We start from the raw sequence: 20,353 nt of genomic DNA on the forward strand, positions 1-20,353 counted from the left end.
GAGTGTTGCAGGAATTGTGGGCGCCTGGACGCCACGGTTACCCATTGCGTGCGATGCGCGGCCGCTTACGCAAAGTATTTGCGGACTCGAGCGGCGGCCGACGGTGCGGCGAGGGCGTCTGGGGAGCAGCAGCCTAAGGAGGCGGATGGACCTTAACCGCCGAGTGAAAAGAGTGGAGGGGCCCGTGGCGAGGAGGCCGGAGAAGAGACTACAACCGAGCCGCGCAAGAAAAAGCAGCGGCATGGTGGCCGTCTCCGAAGAGAAAGGATCGAGAGGAAACGAGCTCTCGAAGCTGAGCGGGCCGGTCCGGACGATGCAGTCTTGAGGCTGCGAGAGGACGCGCGGCTAGAACACCAGGCTACAAGTTCTCTTCAGCGAGACGCCGAGGTTGCCCTGCGACGCACTCCGCCGGGATCCAGCGACGATTCGGAGAGGGCTGATCCTGCCCCTGGTCCCTCTGAGGAGCCTCTTCGGCCCCGAGCGGAGGTGGTAGGGTCGACGCATGAGTAGCCGTGGACGGACGAACAGGCCGAAGAGCTGGGTAGATAAGCTGGGGCGGTTAATCCTAGCCACCCCACCACGGCCGAATACATCAGGATGGTGCGGCTGCGACGCTTTGCGTTGCAAGCCAGCACACCTGATGCCCGGAGTACCAACGAAGGCAAATGGATGAGTAGTGGTGAAGGTTATATTTAATTGGAGTGAATGTTGAGTCTGATTATTGGCGTGTGCGAATGTTGCTCTCATGTTGTATTTCCGTTTGTGTCCCTCTGAGTTCCCGAGGCCGATGGCGGCGGTGCTGGGGAGGTCGAGGTGGTCGTCCACCGATGATCTGGGGGTATCGTTGGACTTGGGAGGGGGTGTGACGGGCGAATCGATCGTTGAATTCGATCGCCCGGTTCGCCTCTCTCTCTCTTTCGCGTGCCTTCCCCTGAGCCGCTGCCACATCGGTCTTGGTTGAGTAAAACCGAGTATCGACGCACGATGTGGCTTTGTTGCAGGTCTGATTCCTGATCGGCGGAGATGCCTGGCGTTAGGGGGATAGGCGTGAGCGAGGAGCAGAGGAGGAGAGAGAGAAATAGTGTCGCCGGCATGAGCCGCACATGTGTGCGTAGCCGGCGGCGCTCGGCCGTTTTTGAGTGCCTATAGGGAGGGGCGCGTAAGAAATCGCGGAAGGCGCGAGATCGCAGAGTAGAGTTTTGACCGGCAATTAATTGCCAGCTAGTCAAGCTTCGCGACCAGAACGAGTGTTTGTGCGGTTAATTGCCATATAGCGACCATCAGCAAGAAGGAAGACCGGCTGCATCGAGAATCCCGCCTTTGAAAGACAACATCGTTTGCTCAGAGGACGTGGACTTCAGCAGCAGCGCTCCCTCTCAAGGTCAGGTACCCTTTTTAGTTTCTCGGTGCGCACCTCGATTTCTCTCTCTCCTAGCATCGTATAGGCCGGACGCGGACGAGCGGTTGCATGCCTGAACTCGCATCGCCCAAGCGGAATTCGCGAGATACGTTGTAAGGTGACGTTCTGTTTCCTGTGCGTTAATTCGCACGGAACGAACTTAGCCCAGACTCGGCCGACGCGCACGTCAACGCCGAATGTATATTATTGTAGCAATAAAGAGTAAAATAGTTGAATTGATGATGTGTTACAACCTTACTATTGTTATATGAATAGTTGCCAATCACTAATTTCGCTGATTTTTGATTGGCTATAACGCTTAAAAATTGATGAGAGAATTGTACTGTTGTTGTGCTAAAAAAGGAACTTGGGGTCTAGAAACCATCCTCAAAAGCCACCTCCAAAACCCTGTTACAGCAATATCTTCGGTATTTATGACGATTTTTCGACAAAAAAAATTTGAAAAAATCTATATAAAAGAGAAAAGTAACCATACAGGTTTTTTCACTGGGGATTGACAGCCCCACGTTGTACAGGGGTGAAACTGCATTTAGAGTATATATTTTTATCGTTTAAATTCAAAAATGGATCATAAAAAAATTAATAAAAACGATCTATCTTGTAAAAATAATACGAATAAATGAAAAGCCTTTCGATATATCTCCTAAACACCCACTGATTAACTCCATACGCATATCCCTTAATCAACTTTCTCATTAACCCCCTGATTAGCCTCACTCGTATACTACTTGATCAACCTCAGCCCTGATCAAACCCAATCTTATTCCTCGTGATCAACCTCACCCCCTGATCAATTCCACTTGCATACCCTCCGATCAATCTCATCCCCTGATTAACCCTACTCGCATACCCTTCAATTAACTCCACTCGCATACTCTTGAACACTCCCTCATCAACTTCACTTGCTTACCCCCCGAATACCCCTGATCAAGTCCACTCGCATAGCCACTGATTAACCCCACGGTAAATCTCCGATCATCTCGATGAAGAAAAATGTATTCCTAATCTGTAAAGTGGATTTTAAAGAGTAGGAGTACTACTTTATGGTGTATGGTCCGTTTATAGAAATAAAATTCATTCACGATGTCACATAACTTTGACTATAGGTAAAAATCTAGCCTAAAGGCTTTAGCACGTTTACGTTAGAATATCTCGAAAGCTTGATGTGATTGCTTAATTCAGAGAATGGATTCAAATTTTACGCATAAAATTGCTTGAGAAATTACTTTCAGTTTTACTAGAATATGCACAATCCCGTTTTTTACTGTTCATGTAGTTCCAACTGCAAAACTTGTTTTGTTCACTTAAGTTACATATGTTATCGTATACTATCGGCCTATTGTACTGAATAGGAAGAAACTATTATGATAGAATTTCAATCTTGGTTTGCCTCGTTAACCGCAATTAAATCAAATTTTAATCTTGGAAAATATAGCAATTATGAAATGTGCATGGTGCAAGACACTACTATGCCTGCAATATTTGTTTATAGAGTATCATTATTGCTCACAATATCAATAGTGACAAGAAGACAGATCTTATATACAATACAATCATTAACTTTAAAAATTCGATTGAATTTAAAGATCCATATGATGATACCATAAAACGTATTAATATTGCATTATTAAAATAATTAAACATACATCACTTCTCCTGAATCAACTATAGGGGGAAATATTTGCCAAGCGGTGACCTGGGGGTAAACCCGTCGGATCACCATTCATTGGGTTAATCCTTCTGGAGGTAAAACTGTCTTAGGGATAAACTGGGGGCTTACATTTCTGACGGTTAACTTGACAAGTGGAGTTATTCAGGGGGTATGCGATTGGGGTTGATAAGGACTGAGGTTGATCATGGGGTATGCGAGTGGGCTTGATCAGGGTGTATGCGAGTGAGGTTAATCAAGAGATGAGGTTAATCAGAAGGTTCGGATTAATCAGGGGACATGAAAGTGGGCTTGATGAGGGAATAAGGTTAATCAGAGGGTACGCGAGTGTAGTCAATGATTTAGGAATCTTAGATAATTAATCTAATAATTGCATTATAAGATTAGGAAAAACCGTTACAAATATGAAAAATTAGTTATAATTCAAATGTTATTAACTAATTTAAATATTCATTTTTAGAAAATACTTCTAAATTGAATCAACTATAAAGTTACATAAAAATTTATTAATTTTCTATTGTAGATATTATAATATCACGTTAATTAACTTTATTAGTCAATAACTTTTGATGAAACTATTTGCGATAAATGTATATTGTATAAAATCAACAAATAACAAATTTTGTAAAGTTTACATATATTAAAAGCTTAATATTAATGATTATTTACTTGTAAATTAAGAAAACTCATTACTCAAAATTCGCGAATGTCTCTCGAATGTTCGATGACATCTCTCCTGCAAAAATAAGCGGGAAAATCTGTGTATAAATAGGCCCACCTTTGCACAAGCTAGCATTCACTTCTAGCCTTGCAAGGTGAGCGCATGAGTCTGAATAAACTTGGCTAATACCTAAGTTCTTTCTCTCATTGTGATTAACTGAGCAAGACTGATCCTTCCTTATAATTCGAGCTCGACTTATAGAACATCTCGCGCTGTAAGAAACTTGGGCCGAATTATATCCTATCCAAGAAAGACTTTAGCTCTGCTTATGGGACAATTCGCACCATAAGAAACTAGGGCATTATCTGACTTTCCTTGAAACATTGTACTTATTTATATATATTTTATTTATTTATTATTATTAGAATACATTTGATTTATGTATTTATTTTATTGACAAGTAGAGTAAAATTATTGGAAACAAATTCTTACTCATTAGCTAGATACGAGAGTTCGAATTATTATTATTTATAAGTGATACGAACATCACATTGTTCGTCTTAATATTGTGCGAGTGCAGAGAGTTTAAGTTTTATTTTTCTTTTCTTTTTTGTGTGTGTGATATATTAAGAGTTTCAACGTGTTTCTTAGTGATTGAGATTTTGTACGCGTATGATTGAAGATAATTATGGAATTTAATTTGGTTTTCTGAGACTCAACTTTCTCTTATTTCTTGAACTTTTCCTCCCTCTTCCCCGATTGCTTTGAGTGAGAGCGCCTCACTTGCCCACCCTAAAATTGGTATCGTTGCAAAATTGTTACAAATTCTATATAAATTGATCAAAAAGGAATAAAATAAAATTTAGTTTTTCTAAACGCATTGATTCATTATTCTTTTACAATATTAGATGAAGAAGCTCATTGAACATAAGTATAGTTTGAGAGTTCCATAAAAGAAGAATATAAATTATATATATGTATATTTTTCATTTGAAGAAAGAATTTTTTATTGAAGAAAGAAATATCGATAGATGCTTCCATCTTACTAGTGTCATTTTGAATTTTATAACTGCTAATTATCACTTCCAATTTAAGAACTGCAATTTATGACTTTCAAATATATAATTAAAAAAAGGCTCTGTCAGAGCCCTAATGCTGTGTTCGATTGGAAAAGCAACAAAGAGAAGGTATAGCGGTACCTGCAATAATTCCCCGTCACATGTTTAATTAAAACTTTTGCTTGTTTGTGAAATAAAAATATCCAAATGTTAATCATCAATTGTTTATCCAGGACAAATAATTATAAAACTTTCATTCTTTTGTTTACTGCAGCTATCTACATAAGGAAAAAGTGATTCGAGTCTACGTGTGTTAACAAAATATTGAGAATATATAAAAGAAACAAGGCTAATTATACTCGTAATTTTTAAGAATTTGAACAATATCTAAAAATATATAGAATTTTTTTTCATAGAAGAAGAATAAATAAACATGCAATAAAAATGTCTCAAAATTGCGATATATTATTTACTCAAAAATTGTCAATCTTCTTGTCTGTCTATAGTATAATTATGTGTATAAATATACAGGGTGGACCATTTTAATTGAAGCTCCCAGAAATCTTTTTCCAGGTAAGAATGCGTGAAACATGTTTCAGACAAAAGTTGCTGGACTCCGAGGGGGACATAATCGGGTGACCTTGACACTGACCTTGAGGGTCATTTTCAAGGTCATCTGAAGGTCAACTTTGTTTTTTTAAATAGAAACCCCCATTTTTGACCTCGGATTCAGAAAGAGCGGGAAATTCTACGTTCAGATGACCTATTATACGTGGGGTCTGGGTGACCACCAAGGTCGTCCCCAACATCACGTAAAGTTCAATGTTATTTTTTTCTTAATCTTTCCACCTAACTAACCTAAGATCGGTATGGTTTAGAGAAAAATGATGTAGACAAAAGTTATTGCATTTTGAGAGGGGCATCTTGTGGTGACCTTAACTTCGACCTTGAGGGTCATTTTCAAGGTCATTTGAAGGTCAAATTTGTTTCTACTTTTTTATTAGTAGTAACAGTAGTAGTAATTTCTACAATACTTGTTTTGGGAGTGTCTTGGATAGGGTAAATAAATCACACCAAAGTGTACAGTACACAAATTGATCTTATTTATCATGAAAAAATTATCATATTTATTATCTTTTTTATTAATAATTAATCAGGAATCACAAAGCATTGCGAAGAAATCTTAATAATTACAAAAAATGTCGTTTCAAAATAATGTTACTCAAGTTAGAATTACGAACGGGTTTATGAAAAAGCTTAAACAAAAAAACCCTTACAGGAAGGGTCACCTAGATACTACATGTGTTATGTTTCAAGAACGTCGAATTCTTTGTTGTTTTCGAATCCGTGATAAAAAAGTAGGCTATTCCGAGAAACAGAAAGTTGACCTTCAAATGACCTTGTAAATGACCCTCAAGGTCGCAGTTAAGGTCACCACAAGATGCCCCTCTCAAAATGCAATAACTTTTGTCTACATCATTTTTCTCTAAACCATACCGATCTTAGGTTAGTTAGGTGGAAAGATTAAGAAAAAAATAACATTGAACTTTACGTGATGTTGGGGACGACCTTGGTGGTCACCCAGACCCCACGTATAATAGGTCATCTGAACGTAGAATTTCCCGCTCTTTCTGAATCCGAGGTCAAAAATGGGGGTTTCTATTTAAAAAAACAAAGTTGACCTTCAGATGACCTTGAAAATGACCCTCAAGGTCAGTGTCAAGGTCACCCGATTATGTCCCCCTCGGAGTCCAGCAACTTTTGTCTGAAACATGTTTCACGCATTCTTACCTGGAAAAAGATTTCTGGGTGCTTCGATTAAAATTGTCCACCCTGTATAATTTTAGAAATCAATTTTTCTGTTTATTCGCTATTCGATCTAAAAAATAGATATTATCAAAATTAAAATAAGAAGTATTTTCTTCATAACAAGTAAAATTTCTTTACTCGTTATACATCTCTTTCCTTGTTGTTTAATAATCACCTGTGTACAACTTATTTTACTTTATAACTCATTGTATCAATCAATTTATTGTATTTATAGTCATTCTTGTACAAGTATGCTCACTCTTTTACATGAGGTAATTCAGAGCGGAGAGAGATGCGAATACGCAGGGCCTCACTAGACGCACGAGAGTGAGACGGATAGAGCAAGGATAGCTTCGCCGTAGAGAGTAGTCCCGCGTGCTGGTTAATTGACACAAGATGAAAACGCGAGACCGAGCCCGGGAAGTCAGAGAGGTATCATACCTGCGCCTTAATAGAGCTATATGCGGTATTCGTACTCATGTAGAAACGCTCACGACGAGATCCTCGATTAACATAACTCGGCTGCTTGCCTGAACGCTCAATTTGTAAGTACCGGCCCGATAGTTCTCTCTCTCTCTCTCTCAAGCCGCTTGTGTTAATGCTTCTTTATTAAAGAATCTTTGTTGATTACCGATGTCGATCTGTGTATACGTTGTTGTTTTATTTCAAATGCTTTATACTCTTGCGCCGTCCTTTATTAGCGTACCATCAAAATTCACGTTTTTGAGCCATCACAGTGAATTCATGCCGCTCCAGCCGTCCATTAGATGACGCGGACCTTACCTAGATTTCCAGATGCATTCCGGCCTATCGCATTAGTCCCTTTCTCTTATGTTAACAGGGTAAGCCGGGCTTAATCGCTGTTACATCTTTTAGATGTATTAGAATCATTTATTAGAGTAATTTATCAAAAGATATTTATTTAATTAATATCCAAAAATAATGAGCCAATTTAAGGCTAATATTAAATTTATTGATACGAGAATTTCATTTATACAAATTGAATATCTTACCTTTTATCACTAGTTAATATATGACCAATATCGCCTGATCCTGTAACTAAGGATGCAATTGATCCTGGAAGTTTGTTGGCTTCTAGAACTCTTGATATAATCTTTGTTATGGCGATTGATGTTAAAGGAGTTGTTGGTGAACTTTTCCATACAGTTGTATTACCACAAACCATTGCTAAAGCACTATTCCATCCAAAAACCTGAAACAAAACATTTTATCAGCTTTTTTCTTAACTAGATAAATTTTTCTGTTACTTTATTGAAAAAGTTATCATGATACAATGTTTATGTAGATTATATTAGTCAATAATACTGTCATTGTTCTCTTATTCTTCCTAGTATTTTATCTACCGAACTACGTGTACAATATTGTGTGAACAAGTTTGCTAAACCATCAGCATTTTTCAGATTCTTCACGAAGTACTTCAGCATCATTATTACGAGGGTCTGAAAAATAAGGTCTGAAAATCATGAGAAAATAGCAATTTGGGGCTACTATGAGGGTTGGTTTCAATAGATGTCTGTTTTTGTGAACAGAGTATGATTGTCGCAATACACGAAAGTTAGAAGTTTTGTGTATGTAGGAATATGTACTGTCAATTATACTTATGGTATTCCTTTCTGCAGGATCGGGATTGTAGAGCTCATTTGCAAAGTCTGTTACATGCTGTTCTATAAACTGCTACCTAGTTATGGCATCAAACCAGATATTTTCTGGAACAAATCTTTGTAGTCATGATGTTCTGACATATTCAATGATTAAACTGATATTTTGTCTGCTAGACTGATCAAAAATTATTTTCAAAAATTCATCACTCAATCCCTGCCTAATCTTACACAGAATAATTAATAAATCTTTCCTGTGAATATGTCCCAATTTTCCGTTTTGTACTATTGGATCACAAAAAGTTATAAGTTCTTCAAACTGTTGTTTATTGATTGGTAATAATCATTAAAAATCCTGATCAGTTAAGTTATTATAGTCAACTGGCTTACCCCTTTCCAATACCACGTTTCTCCTTCCTTGAAGAAAAACCTGTAATAACATATTGCTGACCTCTATTAACATACGGTCTATGAATAAATTGCAAGCCAAGCTTTAGTGGATCGAAGAAAACCTTACTGTCATTCAAGTGAAGTTTACAACTACGTACATTCTTTGGTATAAAAATGTTTCTCTTTATAAAAATCTGAACCTTACATTCTAACGATAACTTGAGGATGTTATTTTGCGCATTGCAAATAATGCAAGTTTGAGATGCTGTTTGCGTAAAAACGTTTAATCGCAAACAGGCTGAATCTGTATCTACTAAAGTAATTTCAGCAACTATTAACTGATTATAATTAACACATATTCTAGAGTTTTCATCTAGGACTAGAGTTGGATAATTACGTTCATCTAGTCTAGTAATTGCTATTTGTTTTTTAATGATATTCTGAATGCCATTCATTAATGCCAGCTGACGTGCATTCAACTGAACATTATACACGTAGCACTGCAATTTCGTAGAATTTCTAAATTCGCTAACTATCCTAAAAAGGACTGTTATGCAAGTCGAAGAAAGAAACCAAAGGAAAGGTTTCCACGGATATTCTGCTCTACTATCCTCAAAAGGACTATAGAACAAACAACCCTCGTAACTTGTCTGCATCCGACGAAAAGCTTGATAATTAATTTTTCGAAAACTCGAAAAGTAAATTATTCTAGTATTTTTGCTTATATTTCTTAATTATCTGATAGAAAAGGGTAAGAACAATCGATTGCAATAACCTTATACTTTTAATCCTCCGCAATGTCAATCACACAGTAATCAGGGTTAATTTGGGAAGGGAAAGTTTGTGCTTATTTATTCTTAAAAATCTAGAAAGAATTATTATATATATATGATATTACTGAATATATATCATGGCTAGTGTGATCAAAAGAATCTGATCGGTTATTCATAGATGACAGTTAGCCAAATAACCCAATGTATATAAGTATATATATATATATATTTATACATGTATACATACATACATATATACATTTGTAGACAATACCTATACCGATATATGAGTACATACCTATTTATATATATCTATATATCTCCGTTAAAAACATCATTCCCGTGCTTACGTTATACAGCGAATGAATAAAAAAGTTCGATTTTGACAGACTGTAACTCTTAAACTAAGATCCTTGGAGCTTTGGGCCTATGAAGACTGTTGTTCTACGTTTTAAGAACTATCATCTTACAAAGTTTCAAAAAATTAGTCGAAAGCCATTTCCCAGAAGAATTCTGCGGGTTACTTTGTGAGGTTTGTTTCGTCTATGTCATCAATGAGGGTTCTTACTTGTTTCAATTTTTTTTATATATTCTGTTATTGATAAATTTTTTCCATCGTATTCAGGGACGTAATTCGTAACATCATTTAAGTGTAATTTCATTGATTTTACTTATAATGATTCTTCTGCTATGTTAGTGTATAGTGTCTTATTAACTCTAATTGTGTTTTTCCTAAGGATATGTGTTTTATTTTCGTCTTATGTAAATCTATTACGTTATCTTTTACGTTACAATAGTGGTCTCTCGAAGTTTCCGGATATCCCGCCAACGGAATATAACGCTAATATAGCGGAATATAACAAGTTATGTTACATTATATATCCTTCGATTTTTAAATATTTTCCACTGATCTCGAGATCAAATGTTGTATTTGCGTGAAAAGATGCCGCACTGTATACTTGTTTCGAGGAATTTAGTTTTGGGTTCTTTCTTATTACGGTTTTTTGAATGATTTCTTTATTAGCTTAATCAGTTAATTCAGTATCGTTTGTTTGATTGTACTGAGTTTTTACTGATGATCTTTGTATTTTTGAACTTCTTCTGAATTCTTCTAGTTTATTACTAAGTTGACTTTTAAGCTCTGGAATTTTGTTTACTTATTGACGCGTAAGTTGAATTTGAATTGTTGATTTATTCTCTGGTGTTCTGTTATTGCTAATTTGAACATTTCTCAAATAAATACAGGTTGCTCTCTAAATGTTGAGCTTATATTTCTAGTGACCTAGTTATTGTATTTCTCAGAAGCACAGCATTGTATCTTTTTTTGATAGCGTTATCATTTTATCTGGCTCATTTACCACTACAGCTGTTGCTTGTGAATGTTAACGCTCCTGTTCAGTGTGTAACTTGTAGGTCATTGATTGGAATCAAGGTGATTCTGTAATCTTCTAGTTTATTGATTAGTTGCATTAATTGTAGATATTATATTTTATGTAGAATATTGAAGCTACAATATTTCGATTTACGTTTATTTTATTTTAAAAGCTACAATTTTTCGGTTTATGCTTATTTTATTTTAGAAACTGCGATTTACAGTTTTTGTTTATATTATTTCAAAAGCTATGACTCTTTTGTTTATGCTAATTTATTTATTTTATTTGGTGGTCCAACCGTTATTAACTTTGATCCGAACGATTTGTACGAAAATTCGTTTTTAGATAGTTAGGTACCGAAACCAGTTGTTACGTCTTGGGCGTTAGCTACCCGTTAAACCTAATATTTAAGACGTATCAATATGAAATCTAGTGGGCAAAGCTCACTTATATTTTCCATGTATATTTTATATATGATGTAGAAGTATGAACAAAAAGTTAATCTTATTGTAGAGATGTCTCGTAAATCAGGTTTAAAAATGCAGGAAATGACTAGCTGAATACTGTCTAACCAAGTAGTGTTTGCGCAAGCGCAAACACTATTTGCGCTTTGCGGGTTTTTATAGCTGCCGAATTTCGTTAAATTTTCGATATTTGCAATCTTTTGCTTGATTCATCGCAATTTGCAGAGTAAGATTTTTCAGTTTGCCACTTATCTGAGAGTTTATGAAAGTGCAATGACTTTTGCTGACGTATACAGAATTTGAGTTTCTTTAAGACCTTGAGTTTCGGAAGACGTAACAGAAGCATTCGAGAATGAAGAGTCTCGGGATAGTTTTATATTAGGTTTGAGAACTCTAAATGTAAATAATGATTTGACAAATCAAATTAATGAACTGACAACAATCATAACGCAACAGATGAGGATTTTTACGAATCCGATGAAAGTGAAGAAAATCTTTCTCTAAACAATAATGAAAAGTATGTTTCTAAAGATAGAGTGCGAACTGTTGACAAATATGATTAGAAAAGTCTCAACGATTTAATTGGTTCAACCAAAGAACAATCGAAGTTACTAGCTTCAGAAATAAAGAGGAGAAATATGGTGACAAAGGGTACTAAATTAAGTACATACCGCAGCCGAGAGGAAAAGTTTCGTAAGTATTTTAATGAAGATGCATCTAGTTTACTGCACTGACATAAAGGACTCATCGATGAATTAAAGCCAGATGTGCAAAAACCTGAGGATTAGCGACTGTTTATTGATTTATCACAGCGCATCCTTAAAGTAGTACTTGTTCACAATACAAATAAGTATGCTCCTATGCCTTTAGCACATTCAACTACGCCTGAAAAAGAGTATTCAAATTTTGAATTGATTTTGACAAAAATAAAGTTCAAAGAACATAATTGGCAAATATATGGATAATTGAAAATTGTATCCATGATATTGGAAAGCAATCTGGATTCACAAAATTTCCATGTTATTTGTGTATGTTCGATAGTAGAGATAGAACAAATCACTACAAAATACAGAATTAGCCACCAAGAGACTCACTTAAACCTGGAAAACAGAATATTCTTAAAGAACCTCTTGTGAATCCGTCTGATATTTTAATACCTCCTCTGCATATAAAGATTGAGTTGATGAAATAATTAGTCAAGGTATGGGACAAAAATGGCCAATGTTTTAAATACTTTGAAAAAATGTTTCATAAGAAATCAGATGCTAAATTAAAAGAAGGTATCTTTGACGGTCCTGAAATCCGTACTTTATTTAGAGATGAAAACTTTGACACAACCATGAATGAATCCGAGAAAGCGGCATGGTCAAGCTTTAAAGAGGTGTCAACAAAATTTTTGGGTAACACAATAGATGTAGACTACATAAATATTGTCAAAAGAATGGTATGTAATTATCAAAAATTAGGCTGCCTTTCTTGATTCTCATATTGATCAATTTCCTGAAAATAACGGTGACTTTAGTGAAAAGCAAGGTTAAAGGTTTCATAAAGACTTAAAAGAATTTGAACGTAGAAACGTCCAAGGAAGGTGGGGTATAAATATGTTGGCAGATTACTGCTGGATGATAAAAAGAGAGACAATTTCGACAAGGGGACAAAAACGTGCCAGAAACCCTTTACATCGATTATTCGATGAAAGTGTGTGCGTAAGCGAAAGTCAATTTAATACTACAACATCTTAAAAATAACTAAAATTACCGCACCCTGTCACACTTGTGTGACTGATGATTAATTTCAAACCAAATTTACATTCAACATTCCAAGTTAATCTTGTTTTCATACATCAAATCATGAAAAACCATTAAAATAGATGTTCAGGCCTCGGCCTGCATTATCCAATTTTTCCCTCAACATCGGACTTTTGTGTGGCTGGTTTCTTTTTCGCTCAACTCAAGAAATTCATGGTAAACAGTTATGATGTCATGGCTTTACAAACATTAAAAGTAAATGTTTGGCTTCGTCTGCTATCTCGCTCATGTACAACTAAGACAGGTCGAGTCTTGCTTTTTGTTAACTCACAACACGATCGTTGATGATACATGTTTTATATTTTTCATTACAGTAGCAACTGGAAAATCTTTTCTGTCGTCACAAATTCACCTAAAACTAATCTCATAACTCACCAGAGGGCGACTCCTCATTGACCATTTTGTCCCTTCTTCCAACAAATGACATAAAGGGAGAGAGCGCTCTGAGCGCTCTGAACAAGGGTATAAAGATCAATGCACCGGCTCATTCAGGCTATTATTTCGAGCGGCTTAACCAGCTTCGGATCTCTCTGAAGCCTTCCAGCCTTTTATCTGGGACAGAAGTACAACTAACAGTGCCTGCTGCCAAATCAAGAGAATTTTCAACGGCATTTCCAGTGGCTTTTCCAGAGGTTTTTCCAGAGGCTTCTTGAGTAATCTACCTTCTATCAGAATAGAGGCTCACCTCCAACTATCAGTGTCTGCTGCCAAACTAAGAGTTTTCAGAGACATTTGCAGTGGCCTTTCCAGAAGATTATTCTGAGGAATATCCCGGAAGTTCGCTTGTGACTACCAGGGCCTGCTGATCAGATTCAGCGTCGAAAAATACGTAAGAAAAAGTATGTCTTGTCGAAAGTACAGACATCTTTTTGTTTATTTTGTGAGTCTGTGTAATGATTCGTCAGTTTTGGTCCTTTTGATTTTTTCCAATAAATGACTTGATCTCTCTGAATAAGATATTACGTCAAAGAGCTCAGTACTACTGATGTTATCGTCTTCAATTAATTTATCCTTACAACTGCCAACAAAAAAATCATGAGACTTTTCATTCTCTACTTTTCGTCTGAGCTTTTTCTGAGTCGGTCTACAAACTTCGTTGTATATCGACCTCTCTTCTTTGCTGTTGATCATCATTTTTGTAAATTTAATTTAATCAAATGTAGCACAATATTTATAGAGTATGTTTCATTAGATTACACAGGTCTGCAAAATATGAGGTTGTGATCGTTATGGAAAAGCTGATAGTAATTTCCGAAGTAATGTTCGGCGTAGAACTTAAAATTACTTAGAATTGCTCCATCACTTCAGATTTTTGAGTAATCCTAACATATAAAATGCGAAAAACACGGCTATTCGTCATATTTGAGTATCCATAACATTGCCATTGTTTATTATTTTTCAAATCTGAAATAATCATCAGAAAGGGCTACACTCCAGATTTCCATATTACTATTTTATGTATGATTATTATTTTTCAAACTGGACCTATCCTCAATTGAAAAGAACTAAATTACTGGTTTCGCAATGACCGATATATGAACGGAAAAATGACAGGACGTGTAAATTCCTTTGATGAATCTTAGTTGAACGAGGCATTTGTAACGGTCCTATCTATGAGCTATTCTCTCATTTCACTGAATCACTGCAATCCGCTAAACTCATCAATCTGTTTACATCAATTAGCATATTAAACGGTGCCACCTTACCTATTATTTGATTGTCTTAGTACAAGAGTCTAATTTCATGACCATATAAGGAGCGTGACGTCACATACTTATAGATATAGATATAATAGTTTTTGTTATTTGAATAAAATATGTTAATTAAGAGTAATTTTGATGAAACAAAGCATTTTTTATATAGACTTTAAAACATATATTTAGATTATAATAATTTTAATTGCGCTTAATTATTAAATGATATTGAATTTTAATATACAAAGTTAATTTGTTTATTACATTGTAAATATTAATTATTAGAAAAATGCAAATACTTTAAATTTATAATGAATATCTTAAAAACATGAGTAATAACAGCTTAATAATAACTGTTATTAATTAATAAATAATTAATATTTTATTTAAACATAAAGTTGTATATAGATCGAAAGCGTTAATTTTGTACATAATAATGAGAGCTTTATAATTTATAAATCTTAATTAATCTAGTAATTACATTATAAGATTATAGAAAAAACTGTTACAAATATGAAAAATTATTATAATTTAAATGTTATTAAATAATTTGAGTATATCTTTTGAGAAATTACTTCTACAATTAATAAACTATTAATTTATATAAAATTTTATTATTGTTTTATTGTAAATATTGTATTATTACATTAATTAACTTTATTAGTTAATAACTTTTGACGATACTATTTGTGATAATTATAAATTATACTAAGACGATCAATAACTAATTTTGTAAAGTTTAGATGTTTTAAAATTTCAGTATTAATGTTTATCCACTTGTAAATTTAGAAAATTCATTTCTCAAAAGTGCGAATAATTCTCGAAGATTCGAAGAGAACTGTGCTGCGAAAATAGGCGGGAAAATCTGTGTATAAATACGCGGATTTTTGCACAGGCTAGCATTCACTCCTAGCCTTGCAAAGTGAGCACATGAGATTGAATAAACTTGGCTAATACCTAAGTTCTTTCTCTCATTGTGATTAACTGAGCAAATCCTCTCCTTTCCTGTTATAATTCATGCTCGACATATAGAACACTTCGCGCTATAAGAAACTTGGACTGAATTATATCCTTTGTCACGTCGATACAAAGAAAACGTATGTAACGAACTATGATAAGTAAATGTTACACATAACGGGTTATGGTAACTAACCGGGTATCGGTCATTTCATTTCCTATCGTATCTACCCTCCCGGGAACATTTGTAAATCTATCTAGTGGGATAGATTAGTCTAAGCACGTTCTCCATAATATTTCCGCGAATATTACTCATCGCATATTAATTCGGCGAAAACACAGAAAGGGGCACATCAGCCTATGGTATAAAAAGGCTGGATCGGGATCCGCGAAGAGCAGTTCAGTTCACACAATACACAGTTCGGGCAGTTCATATTACAGTTTACATTAGCGCTTATATTAGTACTCATATCCTAGTACTCGTACTTATACTGATTTAGTTATTTCTATGTCTCGCTATCCGGCTACTCAGAACCGGAATTATACTCTGCTAAGCATTATAAACTTGTCTTTAAACAATAAATCTTAAATCAAGCGCAAACACCTGAGACTGTTTGTAAAAACCTCTTCTGAAATCCAATCCTAACAAGGTAAGAAACTAAGTTATCTACCTAAACACGCTACATGTAATAAAGGTGCTATCCCTTTAACCAACCTCTGCTTAACTCCTGACTAAGATCCAACTTTTACCAACGCGACAGTATTTTAAACATTATTACGTTTAGCCGTAACATCTCCTTGCCCAGACATAACAATTAGGGGCCCCTCATTCTTGGTAATTAGGATCTTATCGCAAAAAAATTACAATGGTCGAAACACTCTATGAACGAAAACTAATTACTCTCAAAATACTAATTAAAAAAATTAGCGAAACAATACAGCTTGAAATAAATACAACTAAACAAAAATTCAGTTTCATCGTAGACACCGGAGCAGCAGTCTCACTACTTAAAATTTCAAGCAAATCAGACGGTGTCCACATAAATATTTTAGACAGATACGAACTACGAGGGATCTCGCAAGAAAGTATCTCGACATTAGGAAAAATTTCATTAACCTTTCATAACTTTATACTAGATTTTCACCTAGTACCGGAAAATTTTCCTATATTAGAAGACGGTGTAATAGGAAGCGAGTCATTAGAAAAGTACAGAGCGCATATTGATTACGCTAGGAATCTCTTAGAAATTAACGACTTGTTTTCCCAATTCTCACCGAAAGTAAATCCTGTTACATTGGAGCTATTCCCGTAGCAAAAAAAATTAACCAGGCACCCAGCAAGATACCTCTCGCAGACGAAGGGCAGGCACAGCCTGGCAATAACTCGTCGTATTCGGTCGACGGCCCTATCGGGAAACTGCCGGATCTAGCGGTCGAAACTCAGAGGACGAACGCACCTGTATACAAAACCCATGTAAAAAAATGATCACGATGCTATAAAACAGAATGACACACTGACTCCTAAAGAGAATATACCTCAGCTGTCTGAAAACAAAATCCGAGAAACACAAAAAAAATCAGATTCCGACAATCTGTACAACCTGTCTGTTAACGACTTTTCCAAGAACTCAAAAAAAATTAACGCTGTATCTGTAACTTCTGGCATGCGCATGCAAACTCTGAAAAACGAATCCGATTTACTCTACGCTTTAAACAAAGCATCAGAAATGATTGAAAAATCAGAAAAATCAGAATCAGATTATCCGTTAATACAAGAATTAACTAACAGTATTATTAGTTGTTTAAATAATAAAGAATCTGAAATTAATAGCGATCGCGTATACTTGCTCGAAATACTAAATAGATACCTCGATCCAATTATTAAATCACAAAGTAACTTACAATAACCAAATGTAGTTAGTAATGTATTAAATGCATTATTAACAGCCCGCTCGATTATCAGAGAAAAATTACCTAGAGCGCGTCACGCAGCACTGCTTGTTAACCCAAAAATTGATAATCGTCACGAAAGAGTCAAACAGTTACTTCAATTGATTAAATTGGACCATATCAAACAAGTTCAACGAACAAAAATTGAAGAAATCGTCGAAAATTACAGCGACAGATTTTTCGTTAAGGGTGACAAGCTCGGAGCCACGAGTATTATCGAGCACGAGATTTATACTACCTCCGAAGTACCAATCAGACTCCAACAATTTAGGTACGCCCCCCAAGATCAGTAAATTTACAAAGGAACTAATGCAGGAATTATTAGAAAGAGGGATTATCGAAAAATCAACTAGCGCATACTGCGCACCAGTCTTTTGCGTGCCCAAAAAGAATACGGAAGATGGCGAACCGCAACCGCCGCGCATTGTATTTGACTATCGCGCGCTAAATAATATACTAGTATCATACTTAAACAATGTAGTAGCATTTTTCAATGATATTTACGTCTATTCTAAAACATTCGACGAACACTGCGAGAGCATCATCGAGTTAATGAAACGCCTTCGCGAAACTAATCTGGTCCTTCATCCGAAGAAATGCAAAATTCTACGCCCGGAAATTGAATATCTCAGACATATAATCTCGAAATACGGAATACGCCCGTGCAACGACAAACTGCGCGCAGTAAAAGAATTCCCGGTCCCAAACACGCCAAAGAATGTTAAACAATGGCTCGGCCTGGCAGGATACTATAGACGATTCATAGAAAATTTTGCTAAAACCGCCAAACCACTTACTATTCTATTAAAGAAACGCCAGCCCTTCATTTGGGCGGAAGAGCAGCAAAGAGCTTTCGAGACACTACGCGATAAATTATGTGAACTTCCGGTGCTCAGACACCCGGATTTCGACAGAACATTTTTTCTTACCACTGACGCATCCAAAATCGGAATCGCAGGGTCGCTTTCTCAATTTGATGACGAAGAGCGAGAACACGCTGTAGCATAAATCTCACATACCCTGACACCTGCTGAAAGTAAATACCCTGCTATCCGACTTGAACTATTAACAATAGTATGGAGTATTTCACAATTCAGGCCTTATCTGTACGGTCGAAAATTCATCATCATTACTGACCATAGACCTTTTGGTACATTTATACTCGATAAGCGACCCAAATTCACAAGCAACTCATCAGCGGTCAGTCCCTCCTGCCGCGTCAGAAAAAGAATCCGCCTCCTCAGGAAGTAGACAAGCCAGTAACGGAAACAGACACGAATAATAATTATCCTATAGTTACTGTAAACACGTACTGGTCCGAAGGCAATAAAATTGGCACACAATATTATACGCATAATGAAGACTCTAAAAATAAACAGGATACACAACCAAAACAGGATATGACCTTTTTAAAAGACATGATGCTTGAAGACTCAGTGAACTCCCCTACCGAACCCGTGACTTTACCCAATGAAAACGTTATTTTTTGTCAGGACGCACTATTTATGAGGCGAGACAATTACTTATACTTCACTGACACCTTTGGTACCCCCTGGATGAAGATGCACTCAGCTTATTTAAACATGATAAACTACCGCAAATGAACAAATTACAATTAGCCGTTCCCACTGTAATCAAAATAGGGAACAAGATGCATTTTATTATCCCAATCCGTCGTAAAAATGGAGAGACTACTGAAATTTGGAAATTATATATACCTGGCACTGAAGCAATTAGTAATAAATTTAACTGAAAATAAAATTAAAACCGTCAGTATAGCCTAAAGTAAAAAAATTGAACTCGTCGATTTCTTTGAAATTTTACGAATGATAAAAAATACTCTAGGTCCTTCTGAAGTCAAGATTATAGTATGTCAGGGACTTATAGTTTTCGCCTCTATCAAGCATCATCAACAAATAATCGAAGAGGCCCACTGTTCAGGGATAGATGGTCATAACGGTTGCAATAGAACTTACAAACGTATCAAGAATAAATACTACTGGGTACATTTGAAGGAATATGTGCAAGAGTTCATTCAAAAATGCTTACCATGCCAATTGGGAAAATCAAATAGACATAAGGTCAAACAAAAAATGATCATAACCGATATCCCGCCGGTTCCCTTTTTTAATAAATATTTAAATAATTTTAAGAATCATTCAACGAAAACTTAAAATCTCTCACATTAATATTTTTTATTAATGTTTATTTCACGTATCTCATCGTTATTGCACGTAACAATAAAATTACTTTGTAGCCTATCTTTATACGAGGGTGGTCCGATAAGTACTTAGCCTACAAAAGAAAAACGAAAATTTTAGTAAAGTGACATTTTATTTTTCAACATAGTCTCCTTTTAGTTCAGTACACCTAGCCCAGCGATGCTCCAACTTCTTTAACCCATCTGAAAAATATGTTTCCTCAAGGTTCGCAAAGTAGGCCTCCGTGGCCGCGATTACCTCCTCAGTCAACTCAAATTTCTGCCCGGTAGGCGACTTTTTCAAGTTTGGAAATAAAAAGAAGTCGCTCGGAACCAAATCTGGAGAATACGATGGATGGAGCAACAGTTTGTAGCCTAATTCGACTAATTTGGCTATGGCGACGGCGGAGATGTGAGCCGGCGCATTGTCATGGTGGAAGAGCACTTTTTTCTTCGCCAAATGGGCCCATTTTTTCTGCAATTCGACATCGAATCAGCCCAATAATTC

At 35.9% G+C, this 20,353-nt stretch overlaps 1 protein-coding gene across 1 annotated transcript in view; it reads right to left on the reverse strand.

Annotated features, from left to right (window-relative positions):
* Positions 1-20,353, reverse strand: part of LOC131668442 (putative aldehyde dehydrogenase family 7 member A1 homolog) — a 787,423-nt gene that overhangs the window by 350,592 nt on the left and 416,478 nt on the right. Inside the window, exon 4 of the mRNA XM_058942621.1 lies at positions 7,631-7,830. Coding sequence (XP_058798604.1) covers positions 7,631-7,830 — 200 coding nt within the window. The remainder of the gene's footprint in view (positions 1-7,630; positions 7,831-20,353) is intronic.

Source organism: Phymastichus coffea, unplaced genomic scaffold (assembly GCF_024137745.1).
Source record: "Phymastichus coffea isolate CEN01 unplaced genomic scaffold, Cenicafe_Pcof_1.1 PCOF00006, whole genome shotgun sequence".
Classification (NCBI taxonomy): Eukaryota; Metazoa; Arthropoda; class Insecta; order Hymenoptera; family Eulophidae; genus Phymastichus; species Phymastichus coffea.